General features: G+C 41.7%; 1 protein-coding gene across 12 annotated transcripts in view; it reads right to left on the bottom strand.

Annotated features, from left to right (window-relative positions):
• Positions 1-15,842, bottom strand: part of oxr1a (oxidation resistance 1a) — a 524,990-nt gene that overhangs the window by 135,333 nt on the left and 373,815 nt on the right. For all 12 annotated transcript variants that reach the window (XM_060823372.1, XM_060823364.1, XM_060823366.1 and 9 more), the window contains one exon: positions 8,438-8,622. In XM_060823372.1, the coding sequence (XP_060679355.1) occupies positions 8,438-8,622 (185 nt within the window). The remainder of the gene's footprint in view (positions 1-8,437; positions 8,623-15,842) is intronic.

Genomic DNA, 15,842 nt, shown 5'->3' with positions numbered 1-15,842 from the left:
GGAAATTATAGACCAGTTAGTCTGACCTCAGTGGTGGGAAAGATGCTGGAGTCTATTATAAAGGACGAAATTACGACACAACTGGATAGTAGTAACAGGATAGGTCAGAGTCAGCATGGATTTATGAAGGGGAAATCATGCTTGACTAATCTTCTGGAATTTTTTTTGAGGATGTAAGTCTGAAGATGGACAAGAGAGATCCAGTAGATGTAGTGCACCTGGACTTTCAGAAAGCTTTTGATAAAGTCCCACATAGGAGGTTAGTGAGTAAAATTAGGGCGCATGGTACTGGAGGCAAAGTACTAACTTGGATTGAAAATTGGTTGGCTGATAGGAAACAAAGTTGTGATAAACTGCTCCATTTCGGAATGACAGGCAGTGACCAATGGAGTACCACAGGGATCAGTACTGGGACCGCAGCTTTTTACAATATATGTGAATGAAATAGAAGATGGCATTAGTAATAACATTAGCAAATTTGCTGATGATACTCAGCTGGGTGGCAGGGTGAAATGTGATGAGGATGTTAGGAGATTATAGGGTGATTTGGGCAAGTTAGGTGAGTGATCAGATGCATGGTAGATGCAATTTAATGTGGATAAATGTATGGTTATCCACTTTGATGGCAAGAACAGGAAGGCAGATTACTACCTAAATGGAATCTATTTAGGTAAAGGGGCAGTACAGAGAGATCTGGGTGTTCTTGTACACAAGTCGATGAAGGCAAACATGCAGGTACAGCAGGTAGTGAAGAAGGCTAATAGCATGCTGGCCTTCATAACAAGAGGGATTGAGTATGGAAGCAAAGAGGTGCTTCTGCAGCTGTACAGGGCCCTGGTGAGACCACACCTGGAGTACTGTGTGCAGTTCTGGTCTCCAAATTTGAGGAAAGACATGCTGGTAATTGAGGGAGTGCAGCGTAGGTTCACGAGGTCAATTCCTGGAATGGCGGGATTACCTTACACTGAAAGACTGGAGCGACTGGGCTTGTATACCCTTGAGTTTAGAAGACTGAGAGGGAATCTGATTGAGACATATAAGATTATTAAAGGATTGGACACTCTAGAGGCAGGAAACATGTTTCCACTGATGGGGGAGTACAGAGGACACAGCTTAAAAATACGGGGTAGACCATTTAGGACAGATGAGGAGAAACTTCTTCACCCAGAGAGTGGTGGCTGTGTGGAATGCTCTGCCTCAGAGGGCAGTGGAGGCCCAGTCTCTGGATTCATTTAAGCAAGAGTTGGATAGAGCTCTCAAGGATTATGGAATCAAGGGTTATGGAGATAAGGCAGGAACAGGATACTGATTAAGGATGATCAGCCATGATCATATTGAATGGTGGTGCAGGCTCGAAGGCCAGAATGGCCTACTGTCTATTGTTATTTTTCGATTGTATGAAAATTAGAATCTAAGAAATATGAGCAGGAGTAGGCCATTCAGCCACTTAAGCTTGCCCCACAATTCAAGATGATCCTGGCTTATCTGATTCAGGCTGCCACAACTTAACTTTCACTTAGTCAGCCTCCATAACTCTCTTGGGTAGAGAATTGCAGACATCTGTCTTAATCCTTTTTTATAAACTAGATCTTATAGCTTGAAAGTCTCCCCTACCCCAGAATGAAAACATCATTTCAACATCCAACCTATGAAGCCCCCTAGATCCTTCTAAGTTTCAATAAGATCACTGGAGTATATTTCTAAACTCTAAATGAATTAAGGTCCTGGTTGAGGCTTGGGCTCATGTCACACTACAGATGATCCCACTATATACACACACACACACACACACACACACACACACACACACACAAAAACCTTACATACTCTCACACTCACGCAGACTTTCCCTCATACACATGCTCTCTCTCAAACACACACATACACACGTCCACACCCTCTCACAGGCTTATACTGTCACAAACGTGCACATGCACCCGCGCGTGCACAAGTCTATGGGCTGAATTAGTATTTGCAGATACATTCTATTTTGTTCAAAACACACACAATCTGCAGTCAATACATGTGACATTTTATAAATTCCTACTTTGGAAGTAGAACCAATCTGACTCAAACCTCACACCTTCAGTGCATTGTCGGAGTTGAGAAGTCACTCTAAGTTATCTCGGGAATGTGACTTAATAGTTGTTCTGGGATTAATATATTAATGAATCAAAACCTGCAACTTAACAGCAAACTAGGTTTGTTCAATATATCAGTGGCATGACACGATGGTCTTGTGCTATAAATTCTGTATCTTATGATTCTGTCTACTAGCAACCTGACAAAGGACGCAGTGCTCCAAAAGCTAGCACTTCCAAATAAACCTGTTGGATTATAACCTTGTGTTGTGTGATTTTTAACTTTGTACACCCCAGTCTAACACCAGCATCTCCAAATCATCATAAACATGTCATTCAGGCTAAAATAATTGACAATTCTGTTTAATTTCCAGGAGAGAATTGGATTTAAGACTAATACTTTAGACCAAAATAAAACAATTCTAAAAAGGTATAAAGACAGAAAAGTTGGTTAAAGTGAACTGGGAAATTAGGTTAATGGTAGAGCAGTGGCATACATTCAAGGAGACACTTCATATGACTCAATGATCAATTTCAATGACAGAGATTCACAGGCAAGGATGCACTATGAGTAACCAATGAATATTTGATCACAGTTGAAAACAAATTGTACAAGTGTGAAAATTAGTATTAAGTCAGACAATTGCAGAGTGTGAAAAATAGCAATGAGTAAAATTACAATAAAAGCAGGAAAAATCAGGACAAGAGAAAGCTAGCCATAAATATTAAATCAGACAATAAGACTTTTTTGTAATATTTAAAAAGGAATGGAGTAAATAACAAGGGCAGGAGCAATATGGTTGTCATAGTAGGGGATTTTCCTCACATAGACCGGGACTGCCAGGGCACTGAGGGCTTAGATGGGTGGAATATAAGTGTGTTCAGGAAGGTTTCTTCAAGCAATATATAGAGGATCCTACTCAGGAAGGGGCAAAACTCTATCTACTCTTGAGAAAACAGGGAGGGCAGGTAATGGGGTGGTGGTGGGGGAGCACTTTAGGACTAGTGATCATAATTCTATTAATTATAAGATAGTTATGGAAAGGGACAAAAGTGGTCCACAGGTTCAAGTTCTAAATTGGGGCAAGGTAAATTTTGATCAAATTAGACAGGACCTTGCAGGGACTTGTTTGCAGGCAAAGGGACTTCTGCCTTTCCTTTAAAGGAAAGCCTTTAAAAACGAGATGGCTAGAGTTCAAGGTCTATGTGTTCTTGCGAGGGTGAAGGGCAAGGTTGGTCAGAATAGGAAACCCTGGATAATAAGAGATATTGAGGCTTTGATCAGAAAAAAGGAATCGTAGTTCAGATATAAGGAGCTGGGATGAAGGGAATCACTGAAGGTATACAGTCAACACAGGAGTTTACTGAAGAATAAAATTAAGAGGGCAAAAAAGGGAACATGAAGTAACATTGGCTAAGATGACTAGGGTAAACCCAAGCAAGTATTTTAAGTATGTTCAAGGAAAAATAATAACTAGACAGACAGAATAGAACCCTTGAAGAGCCATAGTGGACATGTATGTGTAGAATCGCAGTAGAGGGGAAAGGTGCCTAATGTTTGGCTTTGAGAAAGACAAGACGACTTGAAAACTTGGGGAAGTTAGTGGGGATATCTTGGGGCAGTCCATATCACAGTAGAGAAGGTAGTGGATATATTAGAATGTACGAAGGTGGTTAAATCGTCCGGTCTTGACTAGATAGATCCAAAAACACTGCAAGAGGCTGGAGAAGAATTCCAGGGGCCCTGCCTGATATTTTTGCATTATTATTAGCCACGGATAAGGTCCCAGAAGATTGGAGGGTCACGAATGCTGCACCATTATTCAAGAACGGCGGCAAAGAAAAGCCTGGGAACTCTAAACCAGTAAACTTATCATCTGTGGTGGATAAGTTACTTGAGAATATTCTGAGGGATAAGATATACATGCATCTGGAATGATTAGGAGTAGTCAGGCTTGGCTTTGTGAGTGAGAGATCATCCTTTATAAAACTGTTAGAGTTCTTTGATGAAGTGACCAGGAAGATTGACGAGGATAGGGTGGTAGATATGGCAAATTTCAGTATGGCCTTTGATAAGGTTCCACATGCTAGGCTGCTCTGGAAGGTTAGATCGCATGCATCAAGGGAGAACAGGCAAATTTTATACAAAACTGGCTTGATGGTAGGAAGCAGTGGAAGAATGCTTGTCGGACTACAGGCTTGTGACTAGTGGAGTGCCTCAGGGGTCAGTGCTGGGCCCATTACTCCTGGACCATCTCTGACTGACAGTGGGGTTAGTTTAAGGTTAGAGGGGAACAAATGAAAGGGAACCTGAGAGGTAATCTTTTTTTAAACAGAGGGTGGTATGCATACAAAACAAGCCGCCAGTGGAAGTGGTTGAGGTGGATACATTAATAACATTTAAAAGGCATTTGGACAAATCCATTGACAGGAAAGAATTAGGAGGATATGGACCAAGTGCAGGGAAATGGGGTTAGCATGGATGGACATTTTGGTCATCGTGGATCAGTTTGGGGCCAAAGTCTCTGTGCTATAGGATCTTGACTCTATGACTCTGAGTGGACTGGTTTTCCAAAGAGTTAATTGAGGGAATTAAGAATAGGAAATAAGGAAATGGCAGATGAACAGAACAGACGTTTTACAACTCTTAATTGTAAAGAACCAAATAACTTCCCGCACACACTTCTAACAGCAGAGTTTGAAGTGAAGGAGGAATGCACAGCAATTATAAATCACCAGGAAAAGGGTAAGAAAATTATTAGAACTAAAAGCTGACAAATCCCAGATCCTGATAAGACTTCATCCAGGGTCCTAAAATAAATGGTTGCAGCGATAGATGATACGTAAGATTTTAATATTCAGAACCTTGGGAATTTTCAAAAAGATTCCATCAGATTGAGAAATAATGAATGTACTTTGCTATCAAGAAAAGATGGGCATAGGAAAGCAGGAAATTTTAGGCCACTTAGCCTAAAATGTGTTATTGGGAACATTTAGAGTTCATTGTTAAAAAAAGTAATTAGTTAACCGTGATATTTATTTTAAAAAAAAATCAGGTTGGCTCTGTCTGATTAGTTTTTAATGGAGGAACCTGACCAACAATATGGATAAAGGAGAACCTGAACACTTAGTGCATCTAAGTTTCCAGAAGGCATTAAATATGATGCCATATCAGAAGTTACTACACAAAAATAAAGAATTCATCCTGGTGTGGAAGGGAAAACATGTTAGGTAACCAATCCTCTATCCAAACTAACTTGTTTTTCCATCTATAGTATTATGAATTCTTTACATGATAACAGCAAATGTCAAGTTTGTACAATGTAAAAACTGGAGTGTCATAGGAATCAGCATTGGGCATTCAACTATTTACAACCCATATAAATGATTCGATGGCTGCTTAATTTACTATTGCTGCAAAGATAATTTGGAAAGCAAGTTGTGAAGAAGAGGTAAAGAGGCTACAAATAGAGGGGTCAAGTGAGCAGAAACGTTTTGGCAGATGGAGCATAATATGGCAAAATATGAAAATGACTTCAGCAGGAACAAAAAGAAGCATGTTATGTTATTTAAATTAACAGAAATATTAGAACTCTGATGTATGAAAGGTGTGCTAGCACATGAATCACAAAAATCTGCAATATAGATACACAATCGATTAGAAAGGCAAATAGAATGTTGCCATTTACTGTAAAGGGCTGAAAAATGTGTTGCTGGTTAAAGCCCTTCAGGAAGGGCTCATGCCTGAAACGTCGAATTTCCTGTTCCTTGGATGCTGCCTGACCTGCTGTGCTTTAACCAGCAACACATTTTTCAGCTCTGATCTCCAGCATCTGCACACCTCACTTTTTACTCGAAGATTTACTGTAAAGGCTCAGAATGAAGATGATTTGGAGATGCCGGTGTTGGACTCAGGTGTACAAAGTTAAAAATCACACAACCTGTTGGACTATAACCTGGTGTTGTGTGATTTTTAACAGAATAAAGATGTTCAAAGTTTGTGTGAAGATTTGTAGCTCGGGTGCTTGTTGTAGTGGTTCTGTTCGCCGAGCTGGAAGTTTTTGTTGCAAACGTTTTGTCCCCTGGCTAGGAGACATCATCAGTGCTCTGGAGCCTCCTGCGAAGCGCTTCTTTGATGTTTCTTCCGGCATTTATAATGGTCTGTCCTTGCCGCTTCCGGGTGTCAGTTTCAGCTGTCCGCTGTAGTGATTGGTATATTGGGTCCAGGTCGATGTGTCTGTTGATGGAGTTTGTGGATGAATGCCATGCCTCTAGGAATTCCCTGGCTGTTCTCTGTCTGGCTTGCCCTATGATAGTAGTGTTTTCCCAGTCAAATTCATGTTGCTTGTTGTCTGAGTGTGTGGCTACTAGGGATAGCTGGTCGTGTCGTTTCGTGGCTAGTTGGTGTTCATGTATGCGGATTGTTAGCTGTCTTCCTGTTTGTCCTATATAGTGTTTTGTGCAGTCCTTGCATGGTATTTTATAAACTACATTAGTTTTGCTCATGTTGGGTATTGGCTCCTTTGTTGTAGTAAGTTGTTGTCTGAGCGTGGCTGTTGGTTTGTGTGCCGTTATGAGTCCTAGGGGTCGCAGTAGTCTGGCTGTCAGTTCTGAAACGCTCCTGATGTATGGTAGTGTGGCTAGTCCTTTTGGTTGTGGCATGTCCTCGTTCCGTGGTCTATGCCACAACCAAAAGGACTAGCCACACTACCATACATCAGGAGCGTTTCAGAACTGACAGCCAGACTACTGCGACCCTTAGGACTCATAACGGCACACAAACCAACAGCCACGCTCAGACAACAACTTACTACAACAAAGGAGCCAATACCCAACATGAGCAAAACTAATGTAGTTTATAAAATACCATGCAAGGACTGCACAAAACACTACATAGGACAAACAGGAAGACAGCTAACAATCCGCATACATGAACACCAACTAGCCACGAAACGACACGACCAGCTATCTCTAGTAGCCACACACTGAGACAACAAGCAACATGAATTTGACTGGGAAAACACTACTATCATAGGGCAAGCCAGACAGAGAACAGCCAGGGAATTCCTAGAGGCATGGCATTCATCCACAAACTCCATCAACAGACACATCGAACTGGACCCAATATACCAATCACTACAACTGACAGCTGAAACTGACACCCGGAAGCGGCAAGGACAGACCACTATAAATGCCGGAAGAAACGTCAAAGAAGCGCTTCGCAGGAGGCTCCAGAGCACTGATGATGTCTCCTAGCCAGGGGACGAAACGTTTGCAACAAAAACTTCCAGCTCGGCGAACAGAACCACTACAGAATAAAGATGTTTGCTACTGTTCTAAAGAATCACAGAATCCCTACAATGTGGAAAGAGGATATTTGGCCCATCGAGCGCACACTGACCTTCCAAACAGCATCCCACTGAGCACCCCCCCAATCGCATCCTGTGACCCCACATTTACTATGGCTAATCCATCAAGCCTTACATATCGCTGATTACTATGGACAATTTCAGTATGGCCAATCTACCCAATGTGCTCATCTTTGGACTGTGGGAGGCAACAAGAACACTTGAAAGAGAATGTGAAAACTCTCCACAGACAGTGGCCCAAGGCTGGAATCAAGCATGGATCCCTTATGCTGTGAGGCACCTTAATTACTGAGCCACCATATCACCTACAGGGCTTTGTTCATGCCACATCTGGTGTAGTATCTGCAATTCTGGCCTCTTGATTTTAAGAAAGAACATAATTGCAATATGAAGCAGTCTCAAGAGGAGTGACTTTACTTAACCTTAAGGTGGATGCTAAAAATGCCTCCCCTTCTGGGAGACACTTGACCTTGGAGATACTGAGAAAATGAAGGATTTCCCATTTAAGAGGGAAATCATGAGAATTGTTTCTCTGAGAGTGATGAGTCTGGATAACTCTCTTTGCCAGAGAGCAGGCGGGATCATTAAATATTTGTAAGGCAGTAGATAGATTTTTGATGAATAACAGAGTCAAAGGTTATTGGGTAGGTGTCAGGATCAGATCAATACAGATCTTATTGAACGGTAGAACAGGCTAGAGGTGGTGAATGGTCTACTTTCTAATTTCTTGTTCAGATGTAACAACTAATCACTTAACAATCCATTCTGACCATAAATGGTGCTTTGAAATAAGTAAGCCTACAGGTTTTTCAGTCAGTGACGGGGCAAAGAGAAACAGAACCGCCAGACAGCTATTTTACTTTATTCAGCAGGATTAGAATAGTCATTTAAATTAGTAATTCATTCCTGGGAGCTTCACTATACCATGGTTCATAACAAAGATGTGCACACCATAACTGTTCATGAGTAGCAAACACTGTAGCTTACACAGGCAAAGACTCTTTGACTTTATTGTCCAAAATGTCACTGTACATGGCTGCTGAAAGGACCTCTTCCATGGGACACATGATACCATATTCCTCGCAGCCCCATTCCCTTACGAGAGGATCATGTTTGAGAGGATCAAACATAATGTTGTTGGGTGTCACAAGAAGTACTCCACTGACAGCACCCTGCAATGGAAAAGAAACATGCACACTTGTGTAAATCTCTTACATGACACTATCTCTTTGCCTTACTCCAGCACTGCTTTTGTGCACTTCTGCCTCAATAAAAGGCCACATTGTCAAGAGTTTGCACACCTAAGTAGTTAAACTATGCAATGGAATCCAAGTACATAATGTGAGCTACTGCTCCAATGTATTGCCAGTCAAGTTTTGTAGCACCCTTAAACACAGGTGAGGTGCTGGAGGGGTGGCTCATCTACAGGAGGACAACAAGAAGGGTAGTAGGGATATTCCGGTTAACTACAGACTAGTGAGTCTGATGTCAGTGGTGGGACAGTTGCTGGAGAAGGTACGGAGGGATAAAATCTATTTATATTTGGAAAAGAATGGCCCATCAGTGATAGGTAACATGGTTTTGTGCAGGGGAGATTGCGCCTTACCAACTTAATAGAGTTCTTTGAGGAAATGACCAAGTTGATAGGTGTAGGAAGGACTGTAGATGTCACATACATGGACTTCAGTAAGGTGTTTGAGAAGATTCCCCATGGTAAACTAATGGAGAACGTGAAGTCACATGGTGTGCAGGGTGTTCTAGCTAGGTGGATAAAGAATTGGTTGAGCAACAGGAGACAGAGTAATAGCTGAAGGGAGTCCTTCGAAATGGAGAAAGGTGATCAGTGGTGTCGTTTGTGATATACATAAATGATCTGGAAGAGGGCACTGTTGGTATGATCAGCAAGTTTGCAGATGACACGAAGATTGGTGGAGTAGCAGAAAGCACAGGAGACTGCCAAAGAATACAGGCGAATATAGAGAGACTGGAGAGTTGGGAGGAGAAGTGGCAGATGGAATTCAATCCAGGCAAACGTGAGATGATGCATTTGAGAAAGTCTAATTCTAGAGCGAACTATACTGTAAACGCAGGAGCCTTGGGTAATGTTGATGAACAGAGAGATCTGGGAGTTCAGGTCCATCATACATGAAGGTGGCTTGCTCAGGTGGATAGATTGGTCAAGAAGGCATATGGTATTGAGCTGGCAAGTCATGTTAAAATTGTACAAGATATTGGGTTAGCTGCATTTAGGAAACTGTGTACAGTTCTGTTCGCCACATTACCAAGAGGATGTGGACAGGGTGCAGAGGAGGTGTATGAGGATAGTGCGAGGTGCAAGCTATGAAGAGAGGTTGAGTAGATTAGGATTGTTTTCATTAGAAAAAAGGAGATTGAGGGGGGACCTGATAGAGGTCTACAAAATCATGAAGAGTATAGACAGGGTAGATAGAGACAAGCTTTTTCCCAGGGCGAAGGGTTCAATAACGAGAGGTCACGCTTTCAAGGTGAGAGGTGCAACATTTAAGAGGAATACACACGGCAAGTACTTTACACAGAGGGTGGTAGGTGCCTGTAATGCGTTGCCAGCAGAAGTAGTGGAGGCAGGCATGGCAGACTCATTCAAGAGGTCTCTGGATAGATGCATGAGTAGGTGGGGAACAGACGGATACAGATGCTTAGGAATTGGGTGACAGGTTTAGACAGTAGATTTGAATTGGCTCAGGTGTGGTGTGCCGGAGGGCCTGTTCCTGGGTTGTAAATTTTCTTTGTTCTAAGCTGTTTCACTGAGGTGTCATCCTTTGGGATGAGATTTGCTGAAGTAAAGTCTCATCTACCTGCCCAAAAACCTCATGTTGCCATTCATATTGGAAGAGGGAAAATTCTCTCCCAATGCTACAACAACATTATTAGTCATTCATTTCATTGCTGAATGGAATGATATTGTAGAACATTGCTAAATTTCCATGTACACTATTAATTACAGATCAACATATTCTTCATTTGAAAAGGTATTTTGCAACATTCATTAGATTACTTACATTAGATTACTTACAGTGTGGAAACAGGCCCTTCGGCCCAACAAGTCCACACCGACCCGCCGAAGCGCAACCCACCCATACCCCTACATTATCCCTTACCCCTTACCACTATGGGCAATTTAGAATGGCCAATTCACCTGACCCGCACATCTTTGGACTGTGGAAGGAAACCGGAGCACCCGGAGGAAACCCACGCAGACACGGGGAGAACGTGCAAACTCCACACTCTTCTGAGTGAAGATTATAATAACACCTGAACCATTGACAGAAGCCTGGGGAGGCATCTTAACTGCTCTGTATAACTGTGGCAACCAATAACGTCAAAATAAAAAGATAATTGGTGAGTTTATGAAACACAAATATATGCTGGAGTGATTCCTGGGGGTAGATTTCCCTCCCATGGAGCACTATCGGCTATAAAGAATCAAGCCAGACGCAGGAAGACAGGTAAGGACATCAAGCTGTTAAATCACCCAGTAAACTTAAAATGTCATATTGAAAACACTGGCATCTACAAGACATGAAATACTGCCCAGGTATTTCCTATACACAAAGCAGCAGAATAAATCTAACCCTGCCAAAGACATTTGGTCTACTCTCGATCTGCAATAAAGTGATAGAAGGTGTCACCAAGTGCTAACAAACAGCACTTGTTCAACAATAACCTGCTCACTGATGCAGAGTTTCCATTCCAGCAAGATCAGTTATGGAAACAGACTCTGGCCCAACCAATCTATGCCAACCAAACCCAAAACGAAAGAAGTCCCACCTGCCTGCTCGAGGCCCATATCCCTCCAAACATTTCTTATTCATGCACTTATCAAATGTCTTTAAATTTGTAACTGTATCCATTTCCACGACTTCCTTTACAAGTTAATTCCTCACACAAACCGTGTAAAAAATAAAGTGCCCTTCACATATTTAAAGTGAAGGAGAAATTTTAAAAAGATATGTCCCTAGTCTCGAAATTCCCCCACCCTCAGGAAAAGACATCTGCCACTCACCTTACTGATGCAAAAGAACAGAAAAGTAGTACAGCACAGGAACAGGCCCTTCGGCCCTCCAAGCTAGTGCTGATCATCATGTCCTAATTAAACTAAAAAACCAATCTTCTGCCTTTATTTGGTCCATATCTTTCTTTTCCCTCCCTATTCATGTAAGGATCCAGATTCTTCTTAAATGTGCCTGTTTCCACCACTCTTCAGGCAGTGTGCTCCAGGCTCCTACCACACTCTGGATGAAAAACTTCCGTCATACAGCTCCCTTAAACTTTACCCGTCTCACCTTGCCCCCTTGTACTTGAAACTTCAACAGTGGGCGGACCCTTTCTATGCCTCTCATAATTTTGTAAACCTCCATCAGGTCTCTTCTCAGCTGCCAACTTTCCAGTGAAAACAATCCTAGTCTTTCTAACCTTTATTCATCGCTAAGGCTCAAGACCAGACAACATCCTGGTGAACCTTCTCTGCACTCTTGCCAAAGCTTCCATGACCTTCTGGTGTGTGGTGACCAAAACTGCACACAACACTTCAAAAAGTAGCTAACAAAGATCTTATATAACTAACATGGTTTGCTAACTCATACTGTAAGTTAATGTTCCGAAGGCTTCTGCTATTTACAGTATAATTCACAGCTAAATTTGATTAAACTCCATCTGCCATTTCTGTGTCCAATTCACCTTTCTATATCCTGTTGTATCCTCGCACAACCATCACTTTCAGCAACTCTACCAATCTTCATATCATCTGTTAACTTGCTATGCAGACCACCTATATTTTCCTCCAGATCATATGGACATATTACAACCAACAGAGAAACTAAGACTGATTCCTGTGGAAAACCACTAGTTCCAGTCTTTCATCTGAAAAACACCCTTCCACCACGACCCTCAGTCTTCTATGACCAAGCTAGTTTTGCACCTGCAGTCCTCACCTTCTAGTGCTCCATAGGGATTGATTCTGGGTTTGCTTTCATTTATCATTTAACATAAATGATTTAGATGAAAATATAGAAAGCATGGTTAGTATGTTTGCAGGTGACACCAAGTTTGGTGGTATAGTGGTCAGTATAGAAGCTGATCTAAGATTACAAAGAGATCATGATATGTTGGGTCAATATCACCAACATGTGGTGATTTTAATTTTTGTACCAACCTGCTATGTGGGACTTTTATCAAATGAAGGCATAACATTCACAGCCCTTCCCTAATCAATTATCATGAACTTTTTGAAGAGGTGACAATCAAGTTAGTGAGACACGACCTTCCCTATACAAAACCATACTGCCTGTCACTAACTTAGTCCATTTACTTTCAAACGTGCATTTATCTTGTCCCTTGGTGTCTTCTCTCAGAGCTTCCCCACCACAGACATCAGACTCACTTGGCCTTTATAGAGTCATAGAAATGTACGGCATGGAAATATACCCTTTGGTCCAATCTGTCCACGCCGAACAGATATCCCAACCCAATCTAGTCCCACCTGCCAGCACCCGGCCCATACCCCTCCAAACCCTTCCTATTCATATACCCGTCCAAATGCCTCTTAAATGGTGCAATTGTACCAGCCGCCACCACCACTTCCTCTGGAAGCTCATTCCATACACATACCGCCCTCTGCATGAAAAAATTGCCCCTTAGGTCTCTTTTACATCTTTCCCCTCTCACCCTAAACCTATGCCCTCTAGTTCTAATTTCTGAATTATCCCTATTTCCATTCTTTAACAACAGAACAACATTGGTTAATCTCCAATCTTCTGTAACTTCATCTGTGGTCAACGAGGATGTGAAAATATCTGCCATCACCCCAGCCATTTCTTCCCTTGCCTCCCGAAGTAACCTGGATTGACCCCATCTGGCCCTGGAGACCGGTCTACCTTAATGCAATTTAGGATACCTAAAACTTCCTCCTTCAATACAATGACATTCTGTCAAGCAATCACACACTCATTCCCTGACCTCAACATCAATCACATGATCTGGTCCTTAACAACATTTGCCCCACCAAAATATGGACATGTTGAATACAGTGTATGGATAATAGCATTGGGCTGGTGTGTAATCATCTTCTGTATATGTGGACTTCAGTAAGGCATTCGACAAGGCTCCCCATGAGACACTGGTGAGCAAGGTTAGATCTTATGGAAATACAGGGAGAACTCACCATTTGGATACAGAACTAGGAGGGTGGTGGTAGAGGGTTGTTTTTCAGACTGGAGGCCTGTGACCAGTGGAGTGCCACAAGGATTGCTGCTGGGTCCTCTACTTTTTCTCATTTATATAAAATGATTTGGATGTGAGCATAAGAGATATAGTTAGTAAGTTTGCAGATGACACCAAAATTGCACAGCAAGAAAGGTTACCTCAGATTACAACAGGATCTAGATCAGATGGGCTAATGGGCTGAGGAGTGGCAGATGGAGTTTAATTTAGATAAATGAGGTGTTGCATTTTGGAAAGGCAAATCTTAGGACTTAGATCCTTAACGGGTAAGGTCTTAGGGAGTGTTGCTGAACAAAGAGACCTTGGAGTGCAGGTTCATAATTCCTTGAAAGGACAGTCACAGGTAGATAGGACAGTGAAGGCGGTGTTTGGTATGCTTTCCTTTTTTGGTCAGAGTATTGAGCTTAGGAATTGGGAGGTCATGTTGCGGCTGTACAGGACATTGGTTAGGCCATTTTTGGAATATTGTGTGCAATTCTGGTTATCTTCCTATCGGAAAGATGCTGTGAAACTTGAAAGGGTTCAGAAAAGATTTACAAGGATGCTGCCAGAGTTGGAGGATTTGAGCTATAGGGAGAGGCTGAATAGGCAAGTGCTATTTTCTCTGGGGTGTTGGAGGCTGAGGAGTGATCTTATAGAGGTTTTAAAATCATAGGGACATAGTTGTTTGGGTTGGGGGGAGTCCAGAATGAGACGGCATAGTTTTATGGTGAGAGGGGAAAAATATGAAAGACCCTTAAGGTGCAACTTTTTCACGCAAAGGGTGGTAAGTGTATGGAATGTGCTGTCAGAGGAAGTGGTGGAGGCTTGTACAATTGTAACATTTAAAAGGTATTTGGATGGGTACATGAATAGGAAGGGTTTGGAGGGATATAGGCCAAGTACTGGCAGGTGGGACTAGATTGGGTTGGGATGTCTGGTTGGCATGGACGAGTTGGACTGAACGGACTATTTCTGTGCTGTACATTTGTACGACTCTATGACTCTATATCCTTCGCCTTGGTGAATATCGATACAAAGTACTCATTAAGAATTTCTCCCACTTCCTGAGGATCCATGCATAACCTCCCTATTTTGTCCTTGAGTGGGCCTATTCTTTCATTTGCTACCCTCTTTTTTCTATTATATGCATAAAAAAAGCCTTTGGAATCTCCTTGATCCTATTTGCTAAAGACACTTCACTGCCTCTTTTAACCTTCCTAATTCTGAATTTAAGTTCCTTCTTAATTTCTCCATATACCCCTCATTATTTTACAAAACTTTATATGGTCATCTCTCAGTCTTCTACGCTCCACTGAACGAAGTCACAGCATATCCATACTACTTAACACTCTATTCTTGGCAACATTCTGGTAAATCGCTTCACATCATAGAAGAGGAAACGCTGGAGGACTCAGAAAAAATAAAAGATGGTTAAATCTGGACCAGAACAAGTATATTCCAGGACTTTGTGTGAAGTTAGGGAGGAAATGGCAGGGCCCCTTGAAGAATAATTTTATAATTACAAAGGAAACAAATAAAGTGCTGGATAACTGCAGACTGGCTAATGTCCTTTGTTTAAGAAAGGACATAAAGAGAAGCCTGGGAACTGTAGACCTGAGAATCATATTTTGGTGATGGTTAAGATGTTAGATTTGATTCTGAAAGATATGATAATATCCTTCCATTAACAGGAAGACCAGAACTGAGTACAATAATCCAGAAGAAGCCTCACCATGTCCTGTATAACTTCAACATGACATCCCAACTCCTATCCTTAAAGATTTGAACAATGAAGACAAGTATGCTGAAGCCTTCTTAGCCACCTTATCTATATGGGATGCAAACTCCAAAAAAATTATGTAACTGGACGTAGAGGTGTCTCTGTTCAAAAGCACGATCTAAGGCCCTATTTTTAGTTGTATAGATTTGCTTGTTTTACCAAATTGCAACATTTATCCAATCTCCATCTGCTGCTTCTCAGCATATTGATCCAACATATCATGATCTCTTTGTAATCTTCAATAAGCTTCTTTACTGACCACTATACCACCAATCTTGGTGTTACCTGCAAACATACTAACCATGATTTCTACATTCCCATTTGAATCATTTATATAAATCATAAATGAAACCAGACCCAGAATCAATCCCT

This window comes from Hemiscyllium ocellatum, chromosome 4 (genome assembly GCF_020745735.1).
Source record: "Hemiscyllium ocellatum isolate sHemOce1 chromosome 4, sHemOce1.pat.X.cur, whole genome shotgun sequence".
Classification (NCBI taxonomy): domain Eukaryota; kingdom Metazoa; phylum Chordata; class Chondrichthyes; order Orectolobiformes; family Hemiscylliidae; genus Hemiscyllium; species Hemiscyllium ocellatum.
This window is presented reverse-complemented; position numbering and strand designations above follow the sequence as displayed.